Source organism: Cervus elaphus, chromosome 1 (genome assembly GCF_910594005.1).
Source record: "Cervus elaphus chromosome 1, mCerEla1.1, whole genome shotgun sequence".
Taxonomy (NCBI): Eukaryota; Metazoa; Chordata; class Mammalia; order Artiodactyla; family Cervidae; genus Cervus; species Cervus elaphus.
The window spans coordinates 62,453,683-62,477,199 of record NC_057815.1 but is presented as its reverse complement, the minus strand read 5'-3'; the positions used below and the strand labels follow the sequence as shown (position 1 = coordinate 62,477,199).

Here is a 23,517-nt window from a genome sequence, read left to right as displayed (position 1 = left end):
CTTTCAGTTTCCTTCAGGCCCCTGGTGAGGCGAGAGAATCCTGAACACATGTGTCCAGGACAAATGCTCACCCTCCTCCAAGGATCGACAACTTCTCCATTCATATCTGAGGATAACTAAGTGGTTTGTGGAGCGCAGAATTTGAAAGATACACAAGAAGAAAACGGAATCTGCTTAGGTGAGTTTTATTTGTTGGGGTCGGACACGACTGAAGTGACTTGGCAGCAGCAGCAGCAGCAAGCTGTTCTAAGCTGGGGAAAGGCCCAGCCTGCAGGCTTCCGGCTTAGAGTGTGGACTGAAGAGCAGTCTGGGGGAGGGGAATTCTTTGGAGAAAGGTGGTTGAAGAAAAGAAAGGCTTTGTTTGTTCCTTGAAGGGACTGTTTATTTCTGTATGGTGAATCTACCCACAGAGCCTTTGTATTCTGTAAGTATGAATCGAACATACTGAGAACAGCCAGAATTTTTGGTCTTTCAGAGTTAGAAAGTCCCTTCCCTCAATAACAGGTCAAAGGCTGAAGGGTCTTCCAGTCCTGATATTTTATTTTCTATCAGTGTAGAAATACAATATTTCTGCATGGCTCTATAGATCATTTCTCATTCCCTAGGCTTGCCTGTGCTCAGAAGTCAGATGCTGTGACATCTGGCAGGCTCTGCAGCCTCTCATGAATTCTCTTGTCCAGACACAGGGAAATGCTACACTTCCTTACATCCCTAACCTGCTCATGCTTCTCCTTCAGCGGGATGTGCCACCCAGAAGCAGCTCAGCTGAGAGATTGGGGCAAGTAGAAAAACTACTTGGGGCAAGTAGAAAAATTGGGAAAAACTTCCAGAAGTGCCATCTGGAAGCATCTAACTTCTAGTAACAATGACATCTAACTTTAAGTTTTAAAGACGTGTTACTTGATTGTTACTAAGGATATCAAAGATGTTAGAGAAGTATTCTTATACCACATCATGAGACTTAACCAGGAAAGTTAAGTTAGAGGAACCACTGTGTTTATCTCCCTTCCTCTTTCCTATAGAAGTTACAGCTGTACCCACTGTACTCAAGGCACAGAAATGGAAGTCAAATCTCTTTTCTCACCATGACTTCTTTTCTCTTGACCAAATCTTTTTTGGACATTATCATCTCTGCTACAAATTCCTTGTCACCCTCTCAGCCACAGCCAGTGTTAGAAACATCTTCTGAATTCACACAGTGAACCTCTGTCATGTGCCAGAGCCTGCCGGCAAACGAACTGGTCGAGAACGCAATTACCAGAGTACCTAGGAAATAAGACTCAGAAAGATGGGTTGAGAGGGACGGAGTCAGCTTGCGTCTGAGTCCAACAACTTTATTGAAGCATACCACACCTATATATATGTTAACAGGAGTTACTAAAAATAGATCGAGGGTTTGCATACATGCAGAGCTACAGGCACAGATGTTTTAAATTCCTACACTTAAGATCAGTAAAGCATTACCCTAGTGCCCAACATGATTAAGATCAATAGAACTAGATAGAAAACAGGCTTCAAGCATGGCGAGTTTGTCAGCACCAGGAAAACAGGCGAAAGGTCACCGGGGTGTTTTTTCCCTGAAGGAGACAAATGCCAGTCTATACTTTAACAAGAAGGGGTGGCAGGACAAAGAGAGACCCTTTGTTCTCTCTTAGGGCCGTAAGGGGCCTGTACGTTCTGGCCGGCTCCCTGCAGCCATGGTAATTACTACATGATTTTCAAATAGACTTGTTACTTTAGTGCTTCAGGTTTTATTTTGCAAGTGTTATAAGTAGTTTATACTGTATAATAGTAGAAAACTGTCTAGCACATAAAACAAAGCACAATTTCACTTTCTGATTTGATTTACAAAAATGGTTTCCCATCTAAGATCAAGAATTTGTGGCTCTATCATATTTAGAGAAACAGCTTTATTGCAGTCACAGAAGAAGAAAGTTCTGCTTATAAATTTCCTGTTTGGACTTCTACTTAACTATTGTAGTTTTATGTCCTTTTTTGTGGATCTATAGTTGTTACCTCTGAGATATTGTGAGTTTGTATTTTCATGAGCTCAAATGTCAGATGACCAACCTGTAAGGTGCAATCACCTGAAGTTTTTATCAAGCAGATGTGATTCATGTTCCCTCATCTACCTTCCTGCTTGTTGGGGAGACATTGGGTCACTGTTTAGATAGTGGTGAGGTATCATTCTTCATATGTGAGAACTAGTTTCTTCTGTGTCTGGTGATCACTGCTTTGACATTAACTCTTAGCTCTGCAGAGAAAATAAATTCTGCCACCCCATGTCTGAATGCATGTTCTGATCCTCCCTTCTCAATAGGTTCTTGATGCATCTGAGCATTGGTTGGATCTTGAATGCACTGAGACATAACTGGAGGCCCCTCACCAGATTTGGATCACAGTTTTAGTCTTAGATTTGAATAATGTTAACCTCTGATCTTATTCATCAGAGAGTGATCTGGGGCACTTGATCTTTGCAGTCAGGGGCAAAGGGCATATTTTCGATATCTGTAACATTAGCTGGGTTATATTTCCTGTTCACCTTCAGCCTTATCTTTTTTAAAAAATGTATTTATTTATATAATCATTGGAGGCTAATTACTTTACAATTTTGTGGTGGATTTTGCCATACATCAACATAAGTCAGTCACAGGTGGACATGTGTCCCCCCATTCTGAACCCCCCTTCCACCTGCCTCCCCAACCCATCCAGAGGGATGTCTGTCTTGCATATAGAGTCATTACTGTCTTTCTAAATTCCATATATATGTGTTAATATACTGTATCGGTGTTTCTCTTTCTGACTTACTCCACCTCATTAGAACTGACTCAAATGCATTCTTTTTTGTAGCTGAGTAATATTCCATTGTGTATATGTACCACAGCTTCCTTATCCGTTCGTCTGCCGATGGACATCTAGGTTGCTTCCATGTCCTAGCTATTGTAAACAGTGCTGCAATGAACATTGGGGTACATGTGTCTCTTTCAATTCTGGTTTCCTCCGTGTGTATGCCCAGCAGTGGGATTGCTGGGTCGTATGGCAGTTCTATTTCCATTTTTTTAAGGAATCTCCACACTGTTCTCCATAGGGGTTATACTAGTTTGCATTTCCACCAACCACGTAAGAGGGTTCCCTTTTCTCCACACCCTCTCCAGCATTTATGGTTTGTAGACTTTTTGATTCAGCCTCATCTTTATCAGGATCCTTCATGTAGGATGAACATGGCACAGCTGGAGATTTTCAGTAAGTCTCAGTTGAACTCTGTGCAGGCTGTATAGCTTTCATTCCCTTGTTCAGAGCGAACAGAGATTATTAGCTGTCTCACACTGGAGATCTTTGTTTTGACATCAAACTTTGGCAACCATTAAGACAGGAATATCACTTGAGATCTTCCCTTTCTTGTTTGTTGCTTCATAGTCCCCTTTGCCTGGAACCTCTGATAGACCCTCTGAGTTTGGACTATGGCCACAGGGCTATAGTGAGTCCAGGTTGAAGAATGAGCATCTCTGGGCTACTGCTCTGCGATACTCCCACCGACTGACCACAAGCAGTGGTTTCCAATCTGAATCACCAATCCTACCCATACAACCTCATAAAATATAAACTGCCAGGTTGGCTAAACTTAGCTGGGAGTTACAGGACAGGAGAACTAGCATTGGGCACAGCTGCTTTAGTTGAGCTCTCAGAGATGTTCCTTACAGGAGGGACATTATCCCTGTCATCTCAACTTTGTAAGGAACCATGCTAGATGGATGTGTGTGAGTCCACCACAGGTGAGATAAGCCTAGTTCTGTAAAGATCTGAACTCTTTGTAAATGATCATGAGCACAACTTCTAGGGACCTAAAACAGACATATTTGACAGAAGACTCACAATTCCCTTGTGAAAAATGAGATGTATGTTCATCAGTCATCATTTAAGTTCCATGCAAAGTCTTTCTAGCCCAAATGCACTTCATACATCAGGCTAGTTTTGCTGTCAACAATGTGGTCATGAAAGGCTGCTGACTTTCCACTTTGTTGCAATCCAGTAGGTTTCCGGAAACACAAAACACATGCAACAAAAATAGCAACAACAACAACAACAAAAAAAAAACCTTAGGAACAAAAAGGACAATATGATCTTTACAGGAGGAAAATGTCCAGGACTGATATTAACCCTTTTCCCCACATGTCTAATTCAACTCCCAGTTCTGTCCTTTACCTCCTCTCTTTTCTCACTCTGACCTGCTGCCCAGAATTTCCTTCATCATCTTGTCCCTCAAGCTATCACCGTCTCTACCCTGAGCAGCTGCCTCCTACCTGATCTTCCCAATTCCACTCTGGGTCCATTCAACATCTCACAACCCAAGGCACAGCTTGTCATGCCCCTACTCTTCTCTGATGGGAAAACACTGATAGCTTCTCCTGACTCTCAGAAATGGGTCCCCAAATGTTAAATAATTTGGGAAGTGTCATATTTAACGTCACTGCAGCCTCTTGTAATACAAGCCTAGCAGTCTTTTGTATACAGCCACACTGGCCTTTTAAAACTCATACAAGATGATATGTCTTCCACAAACAGGTCATTTCCTTCACCTAATACACACTTTTTCTCTTTCTCTTTTAATATCTCCTTCATCTTCTTCAGTTTTCAGTTCAATCCTTATGTTTTTAAGTTGGAAGTTTTGGATAATTCCATATTTCCCCCCAGTCTTTGACTTCTGAACAACACATATGTCTCTCTAGTAATGTTTTCTCTATCTCTTTATATATATATATGTATATATATACAAGTGTTAGTTGTTCAGTTGTGTGTGACTCTTTACATCCCCATGGACTGTAACCTGCCTAGCTTCTCTGAACACGGAATTCTTCAGGCAAGAATACTGGAGTGGGTTGCCATTCTCTTCTCCAGGGGATCTTCCTAATCCAGGGATTGAAACTGGGTCTACTGCATTGTGCATAGATTCTTAACTATCTGAGACACTAGGGAAGCCTGATATATGTATATATATATATATATATAACTGAATTTTAATGTACTATTACTTTCCAAGTGAATAGTAAGCCCATTCATTGTAGTTTAAACTCTATGTTTCCACTTTCTATGTATGGATATTTGTCCAATTGACAATACACAATTTTTTGTCAATAATTAGTTGAATGATCTTGGCTAATATTTTGAGAATATTTTTCTCAAAAGCAACATTAATTTCATCTGTGTTTCTATTTTTTTATGTATCTGACTCATGTGATCCTATGAATCTGTTTGCACCATCTTGCTCCTCACCATCCTCATACTTTCATGTTATTAATCTCCTATCAATGTCCTTGGTTGGCATGTTTCTGGACGAAAATGAAATCAATATTTACACACTTGAGACTACCCAGGACCTCTTAGCTTGTCTAGGTCTCCTTACTTCTACACCCTCATTGCCTTGGTATTAATTGGGCCCATGAGTCACCTGTTTGTCTTTGACTAACTCAGTGGGTTAGGAGGCCTCTCAAGGAGGACTCTGAATTCCCATTCTGTGTATTAATGATATATGATTTTTGCAGGTCATTATCTTTATTTTCACATCTGATAAAGGATTTTTTTTTTTTTTACTATATACACAAACCTATTGTCATATATTATGGCATGCTAATAAGGGAAATCACTGTAAATATTCAACAAATGGTGGTAAGAGTTATACTATAATAAGTCATCAGAAGGGTCTATGTGATAAAAGAACATGTAAAGAGAGAGTGTACTGAAGTATGAGAGATTCATACTCCAGTCAGAATGGCCATCATTTAAAAGGCTACAAATAATAAATGCTGGAGAGGGTGCAGAGGAAAAGGAATCCTCCTAGACTCTTGGTGGGAGTGTAAATTTTTGCAGCCACTATGGAAAAAATTACGGAGGTTTTTTTTTTAAAACAAATAAAATAGAGTTTCTTTATAATCCTATAATCCCACTCCTGGACATATATCCAGATTAAATTCTAATTCAAAAAGGTGCATGTATCACCCCAGTACTCATTGCAGCACTATTTACAATAGCCAAGGCATGGAAGCAGCCTAAATGTCCATCAACATATAAATAAAGAATATATACAATGGAATATTAATCATAAAAAAGGATGAAATAATGTCATTTGCAGCAACATGGATGGACCTAGAGATTATTATATTCAGTGAAATAAGACAGAGAAAGAGAAATATTGTGATATCACCTATATTTGGAATCTGAAAAAAAATGACACAAATAAATTTATTTACAAAACAGAAATAGACTCATAGACATAGAAAACAAACTTATGGTTACCAAAGGGGATGGGTAAGGGAAACAAATTAGGAGTTTGGAATTAACATATACAATCTACTCTACTTAAAATGGGTAAATAAGGGTTTCCTATATAGCACAGGTAACTATACTCAATGTCTTATAATAACCTTTAATGGGAAAAGAATATGAAAAAGAATATATATACATGTGTGTATATGTGTATATATATACATATATATACACATACATATATGCATGCGTGCCCAGTTTCTCAGTTGTGTCCGATTTTTTCAGACTCCATGGACTATTCTGTCAGGCTCCTCTGACAATGGGATTCTCTAAGCAACAATGCTGGAGTGGGCTGCCATTTCCTACCCCAGAAATGTTCCTGACCCAGCGATCAAACCCACATCTCCTGCATTGGCAGGCAGATTCTTTACCACTGTGCCACCTGGAAAGCCCTATACACACACACACACACACACACACACACATACACGTGCATATGTATGCATGCTTAGTCACTTCAGTTGTGTCTGACTCTTTGAGACCCTATGGACTATAGCCTGCCAGCTTTCTCTGTCCATGGGATTCTCCAGACAAGAATAATGGCATGGGTTGCCTTGCCCTCCTCCTGAGGATCTTCCCAACCCAGAGACTGAACCCAGAAGCCTATATATATATATAGGCTTCCCTGGTAGTTCAGGTAGTAAAGAATCCGCCTGCAATGCAGGAGACCCTGGTTCAATTCCTGGGTTGGGAAGATTCCCTGGAAGAGGTCATGGAAACCCTCTCCAGTATCCTTGCTTGAAGAATCCCCATGGACAAAGGAGCCTAGCGGGCTACAGTCCATGTGGTCACAGGGTCAGACACGACTGAGCAACTAAACACAGCACAGCACAGAATATATATATATATATATATACACACACACACACACACATATATAATCACTTTGCTGTACACTTAATACTAACACAACAGTCTAAATCGACTATACTTCAATTAAAAAAAAAAAGAGTGAGTAATACTGATACACCACGAGGAGAGAAGAGCAGGTATAAGAGCCCAAATACTTAAACGCTTTAGGGCTTTTTACATTGAGGGTGTGCTTTTCGCATGGAGGAGAAAAAGCAGGATAGATGGTGGGTCACTCACAGATCTTAGTAAGAAAAGCTCACTAGTTTTTGTTTTGGTAAAGAAAAATAACAATCAACGCATAGATAAGGATAGATGAAATTTGTCATGTGATATGAAATGGAAACAAAATGTTTAGAATTATTATAAAAAATCATTTTACCAGGTCAAGAAGCTCTTTTTTTATGTCTCCACCTTTTATTTTTTATCCTTCAATATTTTGTTCTTGGGTCATCCTTGATTTCTAGATAACAAGTGTCATTTTACTTCTACTTTTCTAACTCTGCACTTTTAATCTTTCCAGTCATTCAGGGATCTGCGAACGAGAGAACTGTCAGAAGTCAAGACAAGAAGGAGCAGTGAGCAACTGCCATGGCTTCAGGAATCCTGATGAACATACAAGAGGAGGTGACCTGCCCTGTTTGCCTGGAGCTTCTGACAGAACCCCTGAGCCTTGACTGTGGTCACACCTTCTGTCAAGCCTGTATCACTGTAAACAACAAGGAATCCATAATTGGCCAAGAGGGGAACAGAAGCTGCCCTGTATGCAGAGTTAGTTTTGAGCCTGGGAAACTGCGGCCTAACAGGCAGGTAGCCAATATAGTGCAGAGGCTCCAAGAGGTTAAGGGGAACCAAGAGGAAGAGCAAAAGAGAAATCTCTGTGCTCACCATGGAGAGAAACTCCAGCTCTTCTGTGAAAAGGATAGGAAGGTCATTTGTTGGCTTTGCGAGCGATCTCAGGCGCACCGAGGTCATAAGACGTTCCTCTTGGAGGAGGTTGCACCAAAGTACCAGGTAAGAGACCAGAATGGAGAAAAAACACAGCAGGAAATGGTACTTGAGGGAAATCTCTACTTTGCATTGGACTTTAATTACCTGGCTACCAGGGACTTGAGGCCTGTGATCCCTTTTCTTCATATGCCTACCTTCTGACATGTGAAGAAAATTTCTGTGCATTCCACCCAAGTATAAGCAAACAAATGGACTCTTAGGCAAAAGTAGACATTCATGTATCTTGTGCTAGGGCGTGGACATCTGGGGCCAAGAGAAGCTCTCATTACCCTTCTGAACATGATACGTTACTAGGACACTGGGTGGATTGAGGTGTAAGTTTTTTTTTTTTTTTTCTTACAGAATCAAGTTTCTTCCAAAACAAAGAGAACCAGTCTTCTCTTGGTGAGGGGACAGTGTCTCCTATATCTTGAGTCTCAAAGAACACATTCACTATCAAGGTCTTCTCCCAAGTCAGAGATTCTAGTCACTTTCACAGTTTCTGTTAAGTCTATTCTCTTTGGAAATCAGCCTTATTTATCCCATTTATCCAGTATAGTGGTGCTGAGAAAGCCCATATCTTGACACTGGTGTGATTCTTCTCTCACAGAAAATGCTCCAATCACGTCTGCAGAGGCTGAAGGCGGAGAAACAGGAAGCTGAGAAGTTGGAAATTAAAGTCAGAGAAGAGATGTCTACTTGGAAGGTATGAGAAGACACTTCCTGAGAAAGTTAGACAGGTGCAGGACCTTGGGTTGGTCACAAGGAGCTGCCTTTTTCTTTGCACCATGACAGTTAAGTCATTTGGCACATCCTTTTCTTCAGCCTTCCTATAATTGGTGTGGTATTAAAAAGGGACCATACCACAAATAAACATAAATACTGGAAGGGGAGTATTTATAGAGAGGGCCTCTCTGGTGAGGATGGCTAGGAAATTTCATATTCCATTCTTGTCATGTTTATTAGTCTTCTCAGGGAGATATCTGACAATGGCTCATTGTTCTGCCCTCAGTGTTCAACTTTTTGGGAGAGGGTGGTGGGAGGGGGTCAGGAGTAATGGAGGGAGGCATGGGCATCCTGGACAGATGTGTGAAGGCTGCCCACACCCAGAGATCCCATTTGGCTCTGAGTTGCCTTCAACAGTGCAGACTTGGGACCATTATTTTGAAATATGGTAAAGAGAAAAAAATTATAAACAAAGTCATCTACCCCAAGTTTTGCTTTTCTCTATCTATTTCACTTTCTTGTGGGCTCCCCTGATAGTTCAGTTGGTGAAGAATCCGCCTGCAATGCAGGAGACCCCAGGTCAATTCCTGGGTTGGGGAAGATCCCCTGGAGAAGGGATAGGCTACCCACTCCAGTATTCTTGGGCTTCCCTTATAGCTCAGCTGGTAAAGAATCCACCCACAATGCGGGAGACCTGGGTTCAATCCCTAGGTTGGGAAGATCTCCTGGAGAAGGGAAAGGCTACCTACTCAAGTATTCTTGCCTAGAGAATTCCATGGGCTGTATAGTCCATGGGGTTACAAAGAGTCAGACATGAATGAGAGACTTTCACTCCTTGTGGGAACTTCCCAAGCAGAATAGTTATTTTTCTGGCTCCCAGTCTCAGGCCGATGGCCCAAGTCCCTCTCTCTGTCTTTTTCTCATTCCTGAAGACTCAAATACAAAATGAGATGCAAAGTGTCCAGGAAAACTTTACAAGACTAAGACAAATCCTGGACAGTGAGGAGGTGAAGGAACTGAAAAAACTGAAGGATGAGTTGGAAGTTATTCTCAAAGAGCTGGCAGAATCTGAGAATGATCTGGTCAAAGAGAAGCTGTTGGTGACCAATCTCATCTCAGATGTGGAGCACCATTTGCAAGGGACAACAATGGAGCTGCTGCAGGTAAGACTTGGAAAGGAACCCCAGCATCTGAGGCGTGAGAGAATTAAGTTCCTGTGATCCTTCTGATGCCCTCGCGGAGGTTGCTTTGACTCTGCAATATACCTTCTCTGCATCTATTTCAGAGGTTATAAGAATAACTGAATTATTCAATGTAGGAATAACAAGGAAAAGTTCTATTTTTACTGTTAGCAAGCTCATTGCAAACACTTCACTGTCTAGAGAAGACTTATTGTGTTCAGTGATTTTCCATAAGCCCCTGTTTTCTGCGGTCCCGTGCTAAACATTTATCAAGTACCTTTTCATGATTCAGATTATCACAGACAAATTAACTTCAGATTCCAAGAAGGTTTTTTTCCTCAATGTGTTGAGATTGTCTACCTTTTTTCTGTTTTTGAAGACAGTTTATGAACTGTTATTTATCTTTAAATACTCAGTATAATTTACCAGCATTGCCATTTCACTCTGGGTTTTTCTTATTGGAAACGTTTAAAATATACATATTTTTTTCTTTCTTTTTTACTTGTATTAAGATTATTTTTTGCAGTCCGTTAGTCCTTTATTGTATGTTTTTATAGGAATCTGTCTATCCTAAGTTGTCTGGTTTGTAAACATAAAGTTAGTTATAACAATTCCTTATTGTACCTTTAATTTCCATAGTACTCAGAGCAAAGTCCCTTTTTGTATTCCAGATTTTGCTCTTTCACTTTTTTCCCTACTCCTTTTAGTTATTTTTGTCGATTACATTAATTTTTTTTCAAAAGTATTATTTCATTGATTTTATTTATTTTGTAAATTTTCTTATTCATTTATTTCTGCTCTCACATTTATTGTTTTCTTTGTGTGTTTGTATACACTTTTGCATGTGCATGTGTGCATGTGTAATGTGTGTGTGTATGTGCACTGTTTTTTTACAACTTTTCTTTCTTAGTAGATCACTGATTTGAGAGCATCTTAATAGTATAAGCAGCAGTGTCTTAGTTTTTTTCCATTCATTTTGATTTAGTGTTTATTTTTATTCAGATAAACTTATTTTCATATTTCCTATGCAATTTCTTTTTGTTAAAATGTAGATATTTGAAGGTGTATTGTTAATTAGTAATACTTGGTGATTTTTGAATTTTACTTCTGCTGTAGATTTCAAATTTAATTCAATTGTTATCAGAGAATATATATTTTATTCCTTTAAACTTTTAAATTCACTGATAATTGTTTATGGCCTCAGATATTGTAGGTCCAGAAAAATTTACATTATGAAAAGATTGTGTATTTTGCATTCATTGGGTGAAATGGTCTATAGATGTCAGGTCAAGTTGGTAGATTGTATTGTCCATGTCTTCTATAATTGGGTGGTTTCCATATAAACTGTTCTCTCATTATTGAGAGTGAGTTGAAATCTGCAACTGCTATTGTTAAATTCTGCATTTTTCCTTTTAATTTTGCTTGGTGAATTTTAAATCTCTATTGTTAGGTGTATGCACATGTATAATTGGTTTATCTTTTTGATGTACTAAACCTTTTATCATTATAAAACTATCCTCTCATTCGTTCATAATTTTTATTGTTTTAAAGTCAATTTTTTTCTCATAATAATATAAAAATTTGAAATCATTAGAGCTTGCATGATCTATAGTTTTTCTCTTTTTACATTTGCACCCACTCCACTGTTCTTGCCTGGAGAATCCCAGGGACAGGGGAGCCCGGTGGGCTTCGTCTATGGGATCGCACAGAGTCAGACACGACTGAAGCGACTTAGCAGCAGCAGCAGCAGCATTTGTATCTTTAAATCTAAAATACATCTCTTATAAATGACAATCACTAATTCTGCCCTTTTTATCCCATCCAACAATCTCTAACTTTTTAGTTGGGGTATTAAGATGATAGCTTTAATACAAATACTGATTAGCTGTATTTAAACTTCACTATTTGCTTTCTACTTGGCTGTTGTAGTTTTCATTCTTCTCTTTCTTCTTAACTAGCTTCTTTTGTGTTAAACAAATATTCCTGGTATAAAATTTTAAGCTTTCCTATTTTTAACTGTATTTAAAAAAATTTTTTTTTCCCCCTGTGGTTTGCTCTAGTGACTACAGTGTTTCCTATCCTACCATGATCTACTTCACACTAAAACTAATTTATTTTCAGTAAATACAGAACCTTCCTGTAACATTGCTTCATTTCTTCCCAGCAACAACACAATGATGATTTTAATATGGACACCTGATTGTATGTAAACTAATAACTGCAGGCTTCTGAACTTTTGGTTACACTGGAAGGGGAAGCTCTCTTCTGGAGTTTATATCAGGAGATTCATCTCTTTAAACTGAGAATAAAGTCAGCAGAGGTGGAATGAATAGAATTGGCGAAAGACACAAGCCGGCTTCTGATGACAAGGTTTGGGCTTGAGAATTAGACTTTGAATAAATTTGCAGTTGTCCCCCCACAATCATTTATTTTCTCTCTAATTATTCTAATTTTACTTAACTTTTGTGATATACACAAAAGAGCTTTAACACAGAGAATTTTATCAAAAACTACTGGTTGCTCTTGTTTTTGTTAACATGGAGGAAATAAAGCTTCATGAAAAAGAGATCAGATAAAATGATGTATATCTATTCTAACTAATTAATAAAATAATATATGTGATGATTAAGAAGATCACATGGCTAAAAACTGTTAAGTCATGGACTAAGCAGACTCAGTATAGACTATAATACAGATAAATGCTCTAGTTTTTGGACAGTGACTGAATACATATTGGTAACATGAAAATGGGGTACAAGAGAGGAGACAATCTGATTGATGAATAGTAAGTTACATATTAGACATCCTAAGTTACTGATTCCTGTGGCTTATGTTTAACTGAATATATTAACAAGCATTTAAGAGACAAAGCTGAGTAAAGCTAAGGCGTTAGAAATCAACTGTACTTCTGTGTATGCTGGATTTAAGGGAGTGTGAGATCACTTATAGTGCATAAAATGAAATGAGAGAGACGAAAAAACCACCTACAGTAATATATTTGTTTGCTTGTACTCTCAACAAGTGCAGTATAAATAGCTTGAGGAATATTAGGATTATGAATTCATCTTTGATTCTCCAAAGCCTGGTTTAATGCTTGGCAAATAATAATACATCACTGTACAGTTTTGTTGAATAAATGGAAGAATTGTGAATTATTCAAATCATCTCATGGGTCACCAAACTTACAAGCTTTTTGTTTTTCCCATAAATATGTCTCATCTCCAGATACTAGAAGTCTCCCTCATGCTTCTACAAGGGTCAAAGCCTTTTACCTTTTGGGAAATCTGACATCGCATGTGTCTTCTGGAATGACTGGCTTCACTTGTCTCTACTTTTTGGCTCTTACATTGAGATCATCTTTATTTCCACAATCAAGGGCTGATGGGGATGTGAATAAGCTTGTGAAGTAGGGAGACTTACTACTTTTTGACTCATGTTTTCTCTTTTCTCACTAGGATGTGAATGATATCATGAAAAGGTATGTGTGGGAAACCAGAGATAGTCCATTTATGCTGTGAAAATAACCTAAATCCCTTAGAGTTATCTGATGGCCAATTAGGATAAAACAATGCTCAAGGCAGAAAAAATGGAGGATAGTCTTATTTTAAATTTTTGTTCATACATCGGGACTAGATTGTTTTATAAACATTGATAATGGACTGGATTCTATATTAGAGAATATTGATTGTGGGAAGTGCAGAGTTTGGGTCAGTACCAGTATTAAAATACAGTAGCAGATCCCCACGACTTCATAAATTCACACTGTGTGTCAATATGCAACTCAGGTTCCCATATTTAGTAGGTGGTTGACTTGTCATGTGAAGGTTGAGTCTTCTTTTCCTGCCAAGCACCTAGAATTGGAGACAACTCCTTTATATTTTAATTTCTGCTCCCAGAAGAGACAAAGTCCTTGTATATTTTTCTGCTTAAATTTCCAAAAACAGACTTGAATCTCAAGGGATATTTTGGCCCTGGAGCAAACTATTGATCAGGCTTGGTCACATACTCTAGAAACCAGAACAGAAAGATAGAATCATTGTGTCTGAATTTGCACACCTACATGGCAACATCAAGATCTTTGCAAACACGTGAAAGTCAGACTACTCTTTATTATTCATAATGTCTTCTTTTTCAAGGGTTTGTAATTATTCCTAGTGATTGTGAAATCTCAGGGTATTCTGAGAGTCTCTCTATTGGACAGAAGTCTTTGAAGATCTTGGGACTCTAGAGAGTGTTCTCATACCTGGTATGTCTCAAATACCCAGGAGCCAGAGTCTTCAACCTCACTTTCTGACTCCTTCCTGGAAACACACATCTGTGCAGGGACTTTTCCACAAATTATGTTTTTTTAGATACCAAAGTTTTGTTTTGTAAAATCCATTGCTTCATATAATTTCATATGATCCCTAGGAGGTGGAGTATGGTGGGTTATTTCATTATAGAAGGAAGACACTCCCCTTCTGACATTTTAAGACCATCCAGGTCACACAGAGGGTACCTGGGAAGGTAGACATGAACACTTTCTTTCTTGCTCCAAGATCAGGCATCCACTCTCTTCTTTCCCAAGGTCTCCAGGAAAGACAATTCAAGCCCGTAAACAGGGTGAAAATATAGCAAGCCAGTGGTTTAGAGGGGAAAAAAAGATCACATTTGTGGGCATCAAATTTGTCTTCCCTAGGAGTGAATCCTTGGCTCTGAAGAAGCCAAAAAGTTTCCCCAAGGAACAGAGGAGAGTGTTTCGAGCTCCTGATCTGAGAGAGATACTGCGTGTGTTTAATGGTGAGGAATGGTGTCGGAGGGCTCCTTTGATGGAGGAAAAATGGGTAGGAGGCTCCAATTTCTATGTGTGGATGGAGACAGCAAAGCCCAGACACTATGTGCTAAGGATGTGGTCATATTTATGGGGGGTGACCGGGGGCTTTGTTCATCCTGTCTTCTGCCAGTTCACTACCTCACCATAGCCATTCCCCTCATCTGGAAGAAAATAGATTTCAGGGCTGACTCTATTGCTTATATTTAATATTGTGATTTTTTTTTTTTATCATTTCAGAGCTGACAGATGTGCAACGCTACTGGGGTAAGGAGGCATCATAGTATAATCAAGCCACCCTGTTCTCATCATCTTTTAGAATTTTTCATTTTCTAGTAGGTCCCATGTTTTAAGACCCATGTTTTCCCTCTCAACACACGCAAACATATTACTTTTCCAGTCAAGTTATTCTAAACATCCCTTTCAAAATGTCACAAGAAAACTACATCATTACCCTAACCCAAGCCTATATTTTTCAACAGTTCAGGTGACCCTGACTTCTCCCAGGGGTGCAAATGTTGTCATTTCTCCGGATCAGAGACAAGTGAGATATGCGTCCAATCACCAGGACTTTAATACAGGTCTGAATCATAATTATGAAAATTTTGGTGTTCTGGGCTTCCCAGTTATCACATCAGGGAGACATTACTGGGAGGTAGACGTGTCAGAGAAACGTGCCTGGATCCTGGGGGTATGTGGTGAAAACTGTGAAGATACCATGGAGTTTTCATTCGAAACCAGTCAAAATTATCAAAATGTTTATTCAGAATGTCAACCTCTAAGTTTCAGTTTAACAAATGTTTGTTCAGGATATCAACCTAAAAATGGCCGTAGAAAAAATGTTTATTCAGGATATCAACCTATAAATGGCAGTAGTCAAAATGTTTATTCAAGATATCAACCTAAAAATCGCTATTGGGTCATAGGGTTAAAGCATGATTCTGTATATAATGCCTTTGATGAATCTTCCTCCTCACATCCTGTGATTTTAACCCTCTCCCTGAGTGTTTCTCCCCATCGTGTTGGGGTTTTCCTAGACTATGAGGCTCGCACTGTCTTATTTCTCAATGTCACCAACCATGGGTTTCCCATTTATAAATTCTCTTCATGTTCCTTTCCTCAGAGAACAGTTCCATATTTCCATCCTATGCAATGTGAAGCACCCATGACTCTGTGTTCACCAAGCTGTTGAGTCTTCTGACATTCACACTCCCTTCTCTATAGTGCCTCTTACTGTAGGTGCATCTAACACACCTGTGCTTATCTGCAACATTCTTACCCTTTTTCCTTGCTGCCTCTCTTTTTTTTCCATTTGAACATCCTTCATTCATTAAGAGGGTGAACAATTTCCCTTGTGTCATATTTTCCCCAATATCAGGTATGTGTTAGAAAATCTTAATTAATTTTCCTTACCCATGGTAAAATGATGGATGCCCCATAAAGAAAGAGCAGTATTGATGTAACACCTTTGCCAAATTTTACAATCTCATTTACACCGCCACTGACTGAGAAAATGGAAGAAAACTTTTCGACAACATTTGTGTATTAGACCTAGTATAGGAGTCCTTCACTAAAAAATGAGTGCTGAGCTGTGTCTCAGTTTATCCATGATGCCCATATTCATTAAGGAATTGAGGGGAAAATATCATAAATGATATGTACTAAGAATGAAAGTTTTGTGTTCAGAGTGTCTAAATTCAAGCCCTGTCTTTACATATTAGAAGTGTAAACTTGAATAGCATATTTAAGTGATATGTTTATTTCCTTAAAGCAATCTTGTTATAAAATTGTACCATATACAAGATGATTGTGAGAAATGCAACCAAGTGTAAAGCATATAACTGTCTCAATAATAAATATTTTATCTTTTAATTACTAAACAACATAACCTATATCAGTGTCTCATTAAACAGATTTGTTCCTTCAGGAATACAATGGTTCTTTTCACTGAAGTCTCATTTTTCAGATCCTAGATATCTTTCTGCTGCTGTCAAGACTACTGTAGCTCTTCCTGCCATAAAAATGTGTGTGTGTGTGATCACAGAATTTTATTATAATTCTTATGTTTCTACATAATAGCTCTTATCAAGTAAACTAAATTCTGTAGAGTTCAGTTTCTCATTTAAAAAGTCACCTGATTAATATTGTGAAAATTAAACAATACAACATTTGCAATAACTTCTGTAATTTCTAGCCCATAAGGGGAAGCCTAGTATAAATGTCTATTCCTTTTTGTTTCCTTCTCACTGTGAATGAAATAAATCGTTTTCAGAATGCATGTTACTTTATTTTCAACATTATTTCTTTGTTTTAAGAAACAGAATAAATTGAAGAATTGCAATTTTTTCTCAATCTTACCTAACTACTAAATAAATTTTTGGATAGCCAAATTATCTCACATTTTAAACATTTTCTGTAGTAATTCTATTTCATTGAAGTTGAATTTCATTTTCTGGTCTGTTTGAAAGTGCAAGTCACTCAGTTATGTGTAACTCTTTGTGACCCCACGGACTATAGCCTGCCAGGCTCCTCTGACCATGGAATACTTCAGGCAAGAATACTGGAGTGGGTAGCCATGCCCTTCTCCAGGGGATCTTCTTGACTCAGGGATTGAACCCAGGTCTCCTGCATTGTAAGCTGATTCTTTTCTGTCTGAGCCACCAGGGAAACCCATGGTCTGTTTGTCTAGCTTTAAAAAATTCACAGTGATTACATTCACAGTAAAAATGATACATTAATACTCAAAAGTGTAGTCATGGGATCTCTTAACAGTAGTATAGATAAATGTTTTCTGAGCCTTGGTCAGACTTTTGCATTGAGGTGAAAGTTCATAAAAAGGAAGAGAAAATTCTACTATCTTCCTTTAGTGAGATTAGAGAAATAATTATTTCTGAAACGAATATTCTTTCAGGGACTGATGGAATCCCCATATCTTTTGGAATTTTTCCCCAGTCTTCCTCCAAGCAAATCATAGTTCATTTCTTTCTTTGTAAAGAAATAAAATGGATTATTTGTTTAAGCTATAACTGCTTTTATTCCTGTTTGTTCTTAGGAATTCTCAACTTTCTCATTTTAGGAAGACCTTTGATGAGACAAGGGTTATCAAGGAAGACTTTTCCACTGTTTCTGTGTGTGTGTGTGTGTGTGTTTGTATGCACAATCAATATCTTAGTACTGATTCTTGGAAACAGAAAAAATTTGGGCTTTTAAATTTTCCCTTTGACCTCTGCCTTCCTGTCTGCCCACTGCTACTATGACTAAAGTTCTGACTTACTAGGAAAAATCTGTACTCTTGAATTATTGACCAATGACTCTCCAGGGACATTGACGCCTTTTCTTTTACTGGAATGCCCCATTCTCCAGTTCAGGATGAAGCACCTAGTTATGAGAAAATGAAGATCTGAATGCCTATATACAAAAGAAAAGATCTGTTCACTGTGTGGTACTCACTTTCTCACAGAGGTTCCTGACCCCAGAAATGAAGCCACCTGCTGATGAAAAGAATAGAAATCTATAAGTTTCTCCCAGTTACAGATTCTCTTCTCAGTAAAGACTAAAGAAAGTGTCCTGCAATTTCATCAATAACTGATGCTGGAAAACTAGACAGTTATATGTAAGAGAATAGAATTGAACATTTCCTCAGACCGCATAAAAAAGTAAATTAAAAATGGATTAAAGCTCTAAATGTAAGCCCTGAAAGCATAAAACTCCTAAAAGAGAATGTAAGTAAGACAGTTTCTCATAAAAATCATTGCAATATGTTTTTGAATCTGTCTCCTAAGGCAAAAGAAATAGAAACAAAAACAAAAAAAGAATGAGACCTAATTAAAAGCTTCTGCACAACAAGCAAAACAATTGGCCAAATGAAAAGACAACATACAGAAAGGAAGAAAATATTTGCAAGTGATATGACCACTAGGGGTTAATATCAAAATTTATCAAAAAAACCAAGACCCCAACAACAAATAAATAGAAGCCTGGAATAGACATTTTTCTAAAGAAGACATAGATTTCTAACAGGCACATGAAAAAATTCTCAACATTGCTAATCATCAGGTTTGATGAAAATCAAGCCTACAAAGAAATATCACCTAACATCTGTCAAAATGATTATTGTCAAAATTCCACAAATAGAAAATAAATAGCACAAATACCAAATGTTGGTGAAGAGGGAGGAAAAACAGGGAACACTGGCACAGTATTGAAATTTTTAATTGGTGTAGGCCCTATAGAAACAGTACAGAGGTTCTTCAAAAAGCTGAGAGTAGAAATGCCATATGATTCAGCAATTCCACTCCTGGGTATGTGTCTGAAGAAAATGAAAATATCAATTCAAAAAGATAATGCACCCCAAAGTTCACAGCTGTATTATTTCTTACGGACAAGATAGGGAAGCAGCCTAAGTGTCCATACAGATGCATGAACGAGTTGTAGTGTATATACACACTACATGTCTGACTATGGATCAGAAGAGTCCAGGTTTGACTCCTGGCTGGCTCGAGGTGTGCATCATCATTCGGGCGCTTCCCTGCTAGCTTAGCTGGTAATCTGCCTGCAGTGCAGGGACCCCAGTTTGATTCCTGGGTTGGGAAGATCTGCTGGAGAAGGAATAGGCTACCACCTCCTGTATGCTTGGGCTTCCCTTGGCTCAGCTGGTAAACAATCTGCCTGAAATGTGAGAGACCTGAGTTTGATCCCCGGGTTGGGAAGATTCCCCGGAGAAGGGAGAGGCTACCCACTCCAGTATTCTGACCTGGAGAATTCCATGGACTGTTTAGCCCATGGGGTCTCAAAGAGTGGGACAGGACTGAGTGACTTTCACTTTCACTTTTCATACACAATGGAATATTACTTGCCTATAAAATAAAGTGAAATTCTGCCATTTGCAACATGCATGGACCTAAAGTGTGTTAGCTTAGTGAAATAAGTCAGATAATGAAAGAAATTTGTTATCACTTATATGTGGAATCTAAAAAATAAAACAAAGTTATATAAAAAAACAGACACAAGGCAAGGGTGGGATGTTCTGGAGAATAGCATTGAAATAAGCATACTATCAAGGGTGAAACAGATCTCCAGCCCAGGTTGGATGCATGAGACAAGTGCTCAGGGCTGGTGCACTGGGAAGACCCAGAGGGATGGGATGGGGAGGAAGGTGGGAGGGGGTATCGGGATGGGGAACACATGTAAATCCATGGCTGATTCATGTCAGTGTATGGCAAAAACCACTACAATATTGTCAAGTAATTAGCCTCCAACTAATAAATGAAAAAAACAAACAAACAAACAAACACAAATCCTAGATATAGAGACCAATCTGGTGGTTACAACTGGTGAGTGGGAAGCAGGGAGAAACGAGGTATTTATATAGAATTAAGAGATACAAACTACTATGTATAAAATAAATAAGGTACGAAAATGTATTATATACTATGGGCAAATCTAACTGTTGCTTGTAATAACTTTAAATGGACTCCAATATATAAAAACATAGAGCTTCCCAGGTGGCGCTAGTGGCAAAGAACCCTCCTGCCAATCCAGGAGAGATGTAGTAGAGATGCAGGTTTGATCCCTGGGTGGGGAAGATCCTCTGGAGGAGGGCATGGCAATCCACTCCAGTATTCTTGCCTGGAAAATCCCATGGACAGAGAACCCTGGCAGGCTACAGTCCATGGGGTTGCAAAAGAGTTGGACACAACTGAGCAACTTTCACTTTCATATAAAAAAATTGATTATTTGAAATTTAAATACTGAGAAGACCTGCTTGATCCAGTTGTCTGTGTCCCTCCCCCCTGTACTCCCCCCCCCCCTCCCCAATAGCAGAGCCTATGTCTCAGGGGATCCTGGATTCAAGGAAAGAGTGCATCATCTTGGTGATGACAGCAAATCTAGCAGAAACAAGGCAACAATGACCTTGGTGGCATAAGGAAGTGAAAGTTGCTCAGTCATGTCCGACTCTTTGCAACCCCATGCCAGGCTCCTCTGTCCACGAGATTAGCCAGGGAGGAACACGGGAGTGGATTGCCATGCCCTCCTCCAGAGGATCGTTCCAACCCAGGGACCCAACCTGCATCTCTTACGTCTCTCCTGGGTTGGCAGGCGGGCTCTTTACCACTAGCACCACCTGGGAAGCCCTACAGAGATGGTGGAGGCTAGAAATTGCCACTTCTCAAACACAACCAGAGGCAAAGCAGATAGGAGAGCTCAAAACCTTGTTGCCACCAACTGGAAAACAAAGGAAAGGACTGTCTCAAAATCTGTCATTTAATTCACAGGCACAGAGAACAATTCATCAAACAGTGTGAAGAAGCACAGTAAACCATTCAACAAAGAGAAAATGACAATTCTTCAGAGACCAAACAAAGTAACAGAATGTTTTGATCTAACTGATAGAGAATTCAAAATAGGTCTGAAGAAACTCAAAGAGATAAGAAAACTAAGAAAAGCAGTTGAATGAGCTCAGAAATAAAATTAAAGAACAGAGGAATGCTTTCCCCAAAAGACTGAACCTAAAGAAAAGCCAAACAAATTCTGGAGCTGAAGAACACACACACACCACACACACACACAACGGGGTAAAGAATTCACTGGAAGACATTGAAAATAGAGCAGACCATAGGAAGAGAGAATTTGTGAGCTCACAGAAAGAAATCTAAGGATGATACAAGTAGAAGAGGAAAGAGAAATATGATACTAAAAAATGAGGAACACTTCTCGGGTAGCTCAGTGGTAAAGAATCCCCCAGCCAAAACAGGAGACATGAGTTGGGTCCCTGATTCAAGAAGATCCTGCGTGCCGTGAAGCTAACCTTACAGCGTGTGTTCTGCAACAAGAGAAGCCATTGCAGTGAGAAGCCCACATATCGCAAATAGAGTAGACCCCACTTGCTACAAATAGAGAAAGCCCATGTCGCAACAAACATCTAACACAGCCCTAAGTAAGGAAATAAGGAAATTCTGTAAGAGCTACCTGACAGTTTTAGGAAGGGCACTACTAGTGTAATGTGTATCCCATTAGAAAAAGAGAGGAAAGAAGGAAAATAAATATTATTTAAAGAAATCCAACTTTTCTTTATTCCCAATAAATAATCCAGTATTTATTAATATTAAAAGACTCCAATAGAATCAAAGTTTAAAAAAAAAAATAAAGTGGATCAGGGATATCTGCCCTCATCCCTACTTGTTCCCTCAAATTCCCAGTTTCTTTAACTTTGGACAATCTTTGATTTGACAAGAGATTCTCAAGAGGATTTTTTTCCAGTTTCTGTGTCTGTATGTGTATGCACTTACTCATATCTTAGTTCTCATTCCTTCAACAAATTGGATAATGTCCAACCAACTGGGGGAATGCAAACTACTGAGTCTCCAGATGCAATTCTAATCTCATCTGTAAACAACACACTCACAGACACACCCAGAAAGAATGTCTAATCTGGGCACCCAGTGACTAGTCTTGTTGACATGTGTGCTCAGTTGTGTCTGACTCTTTGCTACACCTTAGATGGTAGCCTGCCAGGCTTCTCTGTCCGTGAAATTTTCCAGGCAAGAATACTGGAGTGGGTTGCCATTTCCTACTCCAGAGGATCTTCCCAATACAGGGATTGAACCTATGTCTCCTGGGTCTCCTGAATAGGCAGGCAGATTCTTTACCACTGAGCTACCTGGGAAGCCCCTTGTTGATACATAAAATTAACCATCTCACTAATTTTCCTACTTTATCATTATTATGCTAAGGTCATAGGGATTATATGTTAAATAATGTTAGATGACATTGCCCAATAAATGTCATGCCTACAGTTTCATCTTTCTCAGCCTATTTAGGAAAAGTGTCAATTTGGTCATATCACGTCTATCTTCTGAAAGTTGGCATCAGTGAACAACTGCTTTGTGATCGCCCCTCTGACCGACCACTTGAGTGATTTCAGATTTGTTGAGCCATCTCCTCTAACATGACCTAATAGGATAGACTGGCCAGATTCACTTACTTTAGCTTATGGACACGGGCCAGGGGAAAGCACAGCAGTGTTGCTGCCTCAGGGAAATCCTCCGTGTGGGTCTTCACTGGGGTAAAGGGGGTAATTTACTCTTTCCTCCAGACAGCTTATCAGTAAGGAAACAAGACAAGTTGGGTGTCTGTGAAATTAACTTGCTCAGTAAGTTCAGTTTTCCAAAGGATAGAATACTTTGAAGACACAGGAGAACAGTTTCCAGGAGGAGAGCTGAGATAGAGAGAAACTATCATTGACCCACCAAGCTCAGGCACAAAAGCCTTGTCATTGCCCATAGAACCTATACGGAGAGCTTCTATTGGCCTACAGTTTATCTTATCCTTTCCTGCCCTTACTCCACACCCTTGAATTTAACTTTCATTTCCCTCATCTTCTACTTCGGATCATCATAGTGGAGGTCAGGCCCCTGGTGAGGTGAGTGAATCCTGAACACATCTGCCCAGGGCCTGTCTTCACTCTTCTCCAAGGAATCACAACTTCTCCACTGGTGTCTGAGGATAACTGAGTGGTTTGTAGAGGGCAGAGTTTGAGAGACACACTAGAAAAAATTAAATCTTCTTGGGTGAGTTTTATTTGTTGTGTGGAAGCTGTTCTAAAGGGGGAAAAAGTCCAACTTGCAGACTTCCTTCTGA

The 23,517-nt window shown here is 39.1% G+C and overlaps 1 protein-coding gene across 2 annotated transcripts; it reads left to right on the top strand.

The window, feature by feature from the left end:
* On the top strand, window positions 1–16,760 carry LOC122695556 (tripartite motif-containing protein 5-like). Of its 2 annotated transcripts, XM_043905613.1 has the most exons (8): window positions 3–178; window positions 7,694–8,184; window positions 8,771–8,866; window positions 9,819–10,049; window positions 13,523–13,545; window positions 14,746–14,846; window positions 15,118–15,144; window positions 15,360–16,760. In XM_043905613.1, the coding sequence occupies exons 2-8, from the start codon at window positions 7,762–7,764 to the stop codon at window positions 16,067–16,069; spliced, it is 1,611 nt and encodes a 536-aa protein (XP_043761548.1). In that variant the 5' UTR covers window positions 3–178; window positions 7,694–7,761; the 3' UTR covers window positions 16,070–16,760. The 2 variants fall into 2 exon arrangements, with proteins under 2 accessions (XP_043761556.1, XP_043761548.1); XM_043905621.1 differs by lacking the exons at window positions 14,746–14,846; window positions 15,118–15,144; window positions 15,360–16,760 and having other exon boundaries at window positions 1–178; window positions 12,232–13,539.
* The last annotated feature ends 6,757 nt before the right edge of the window (window positions 16,761–23,517 follow it).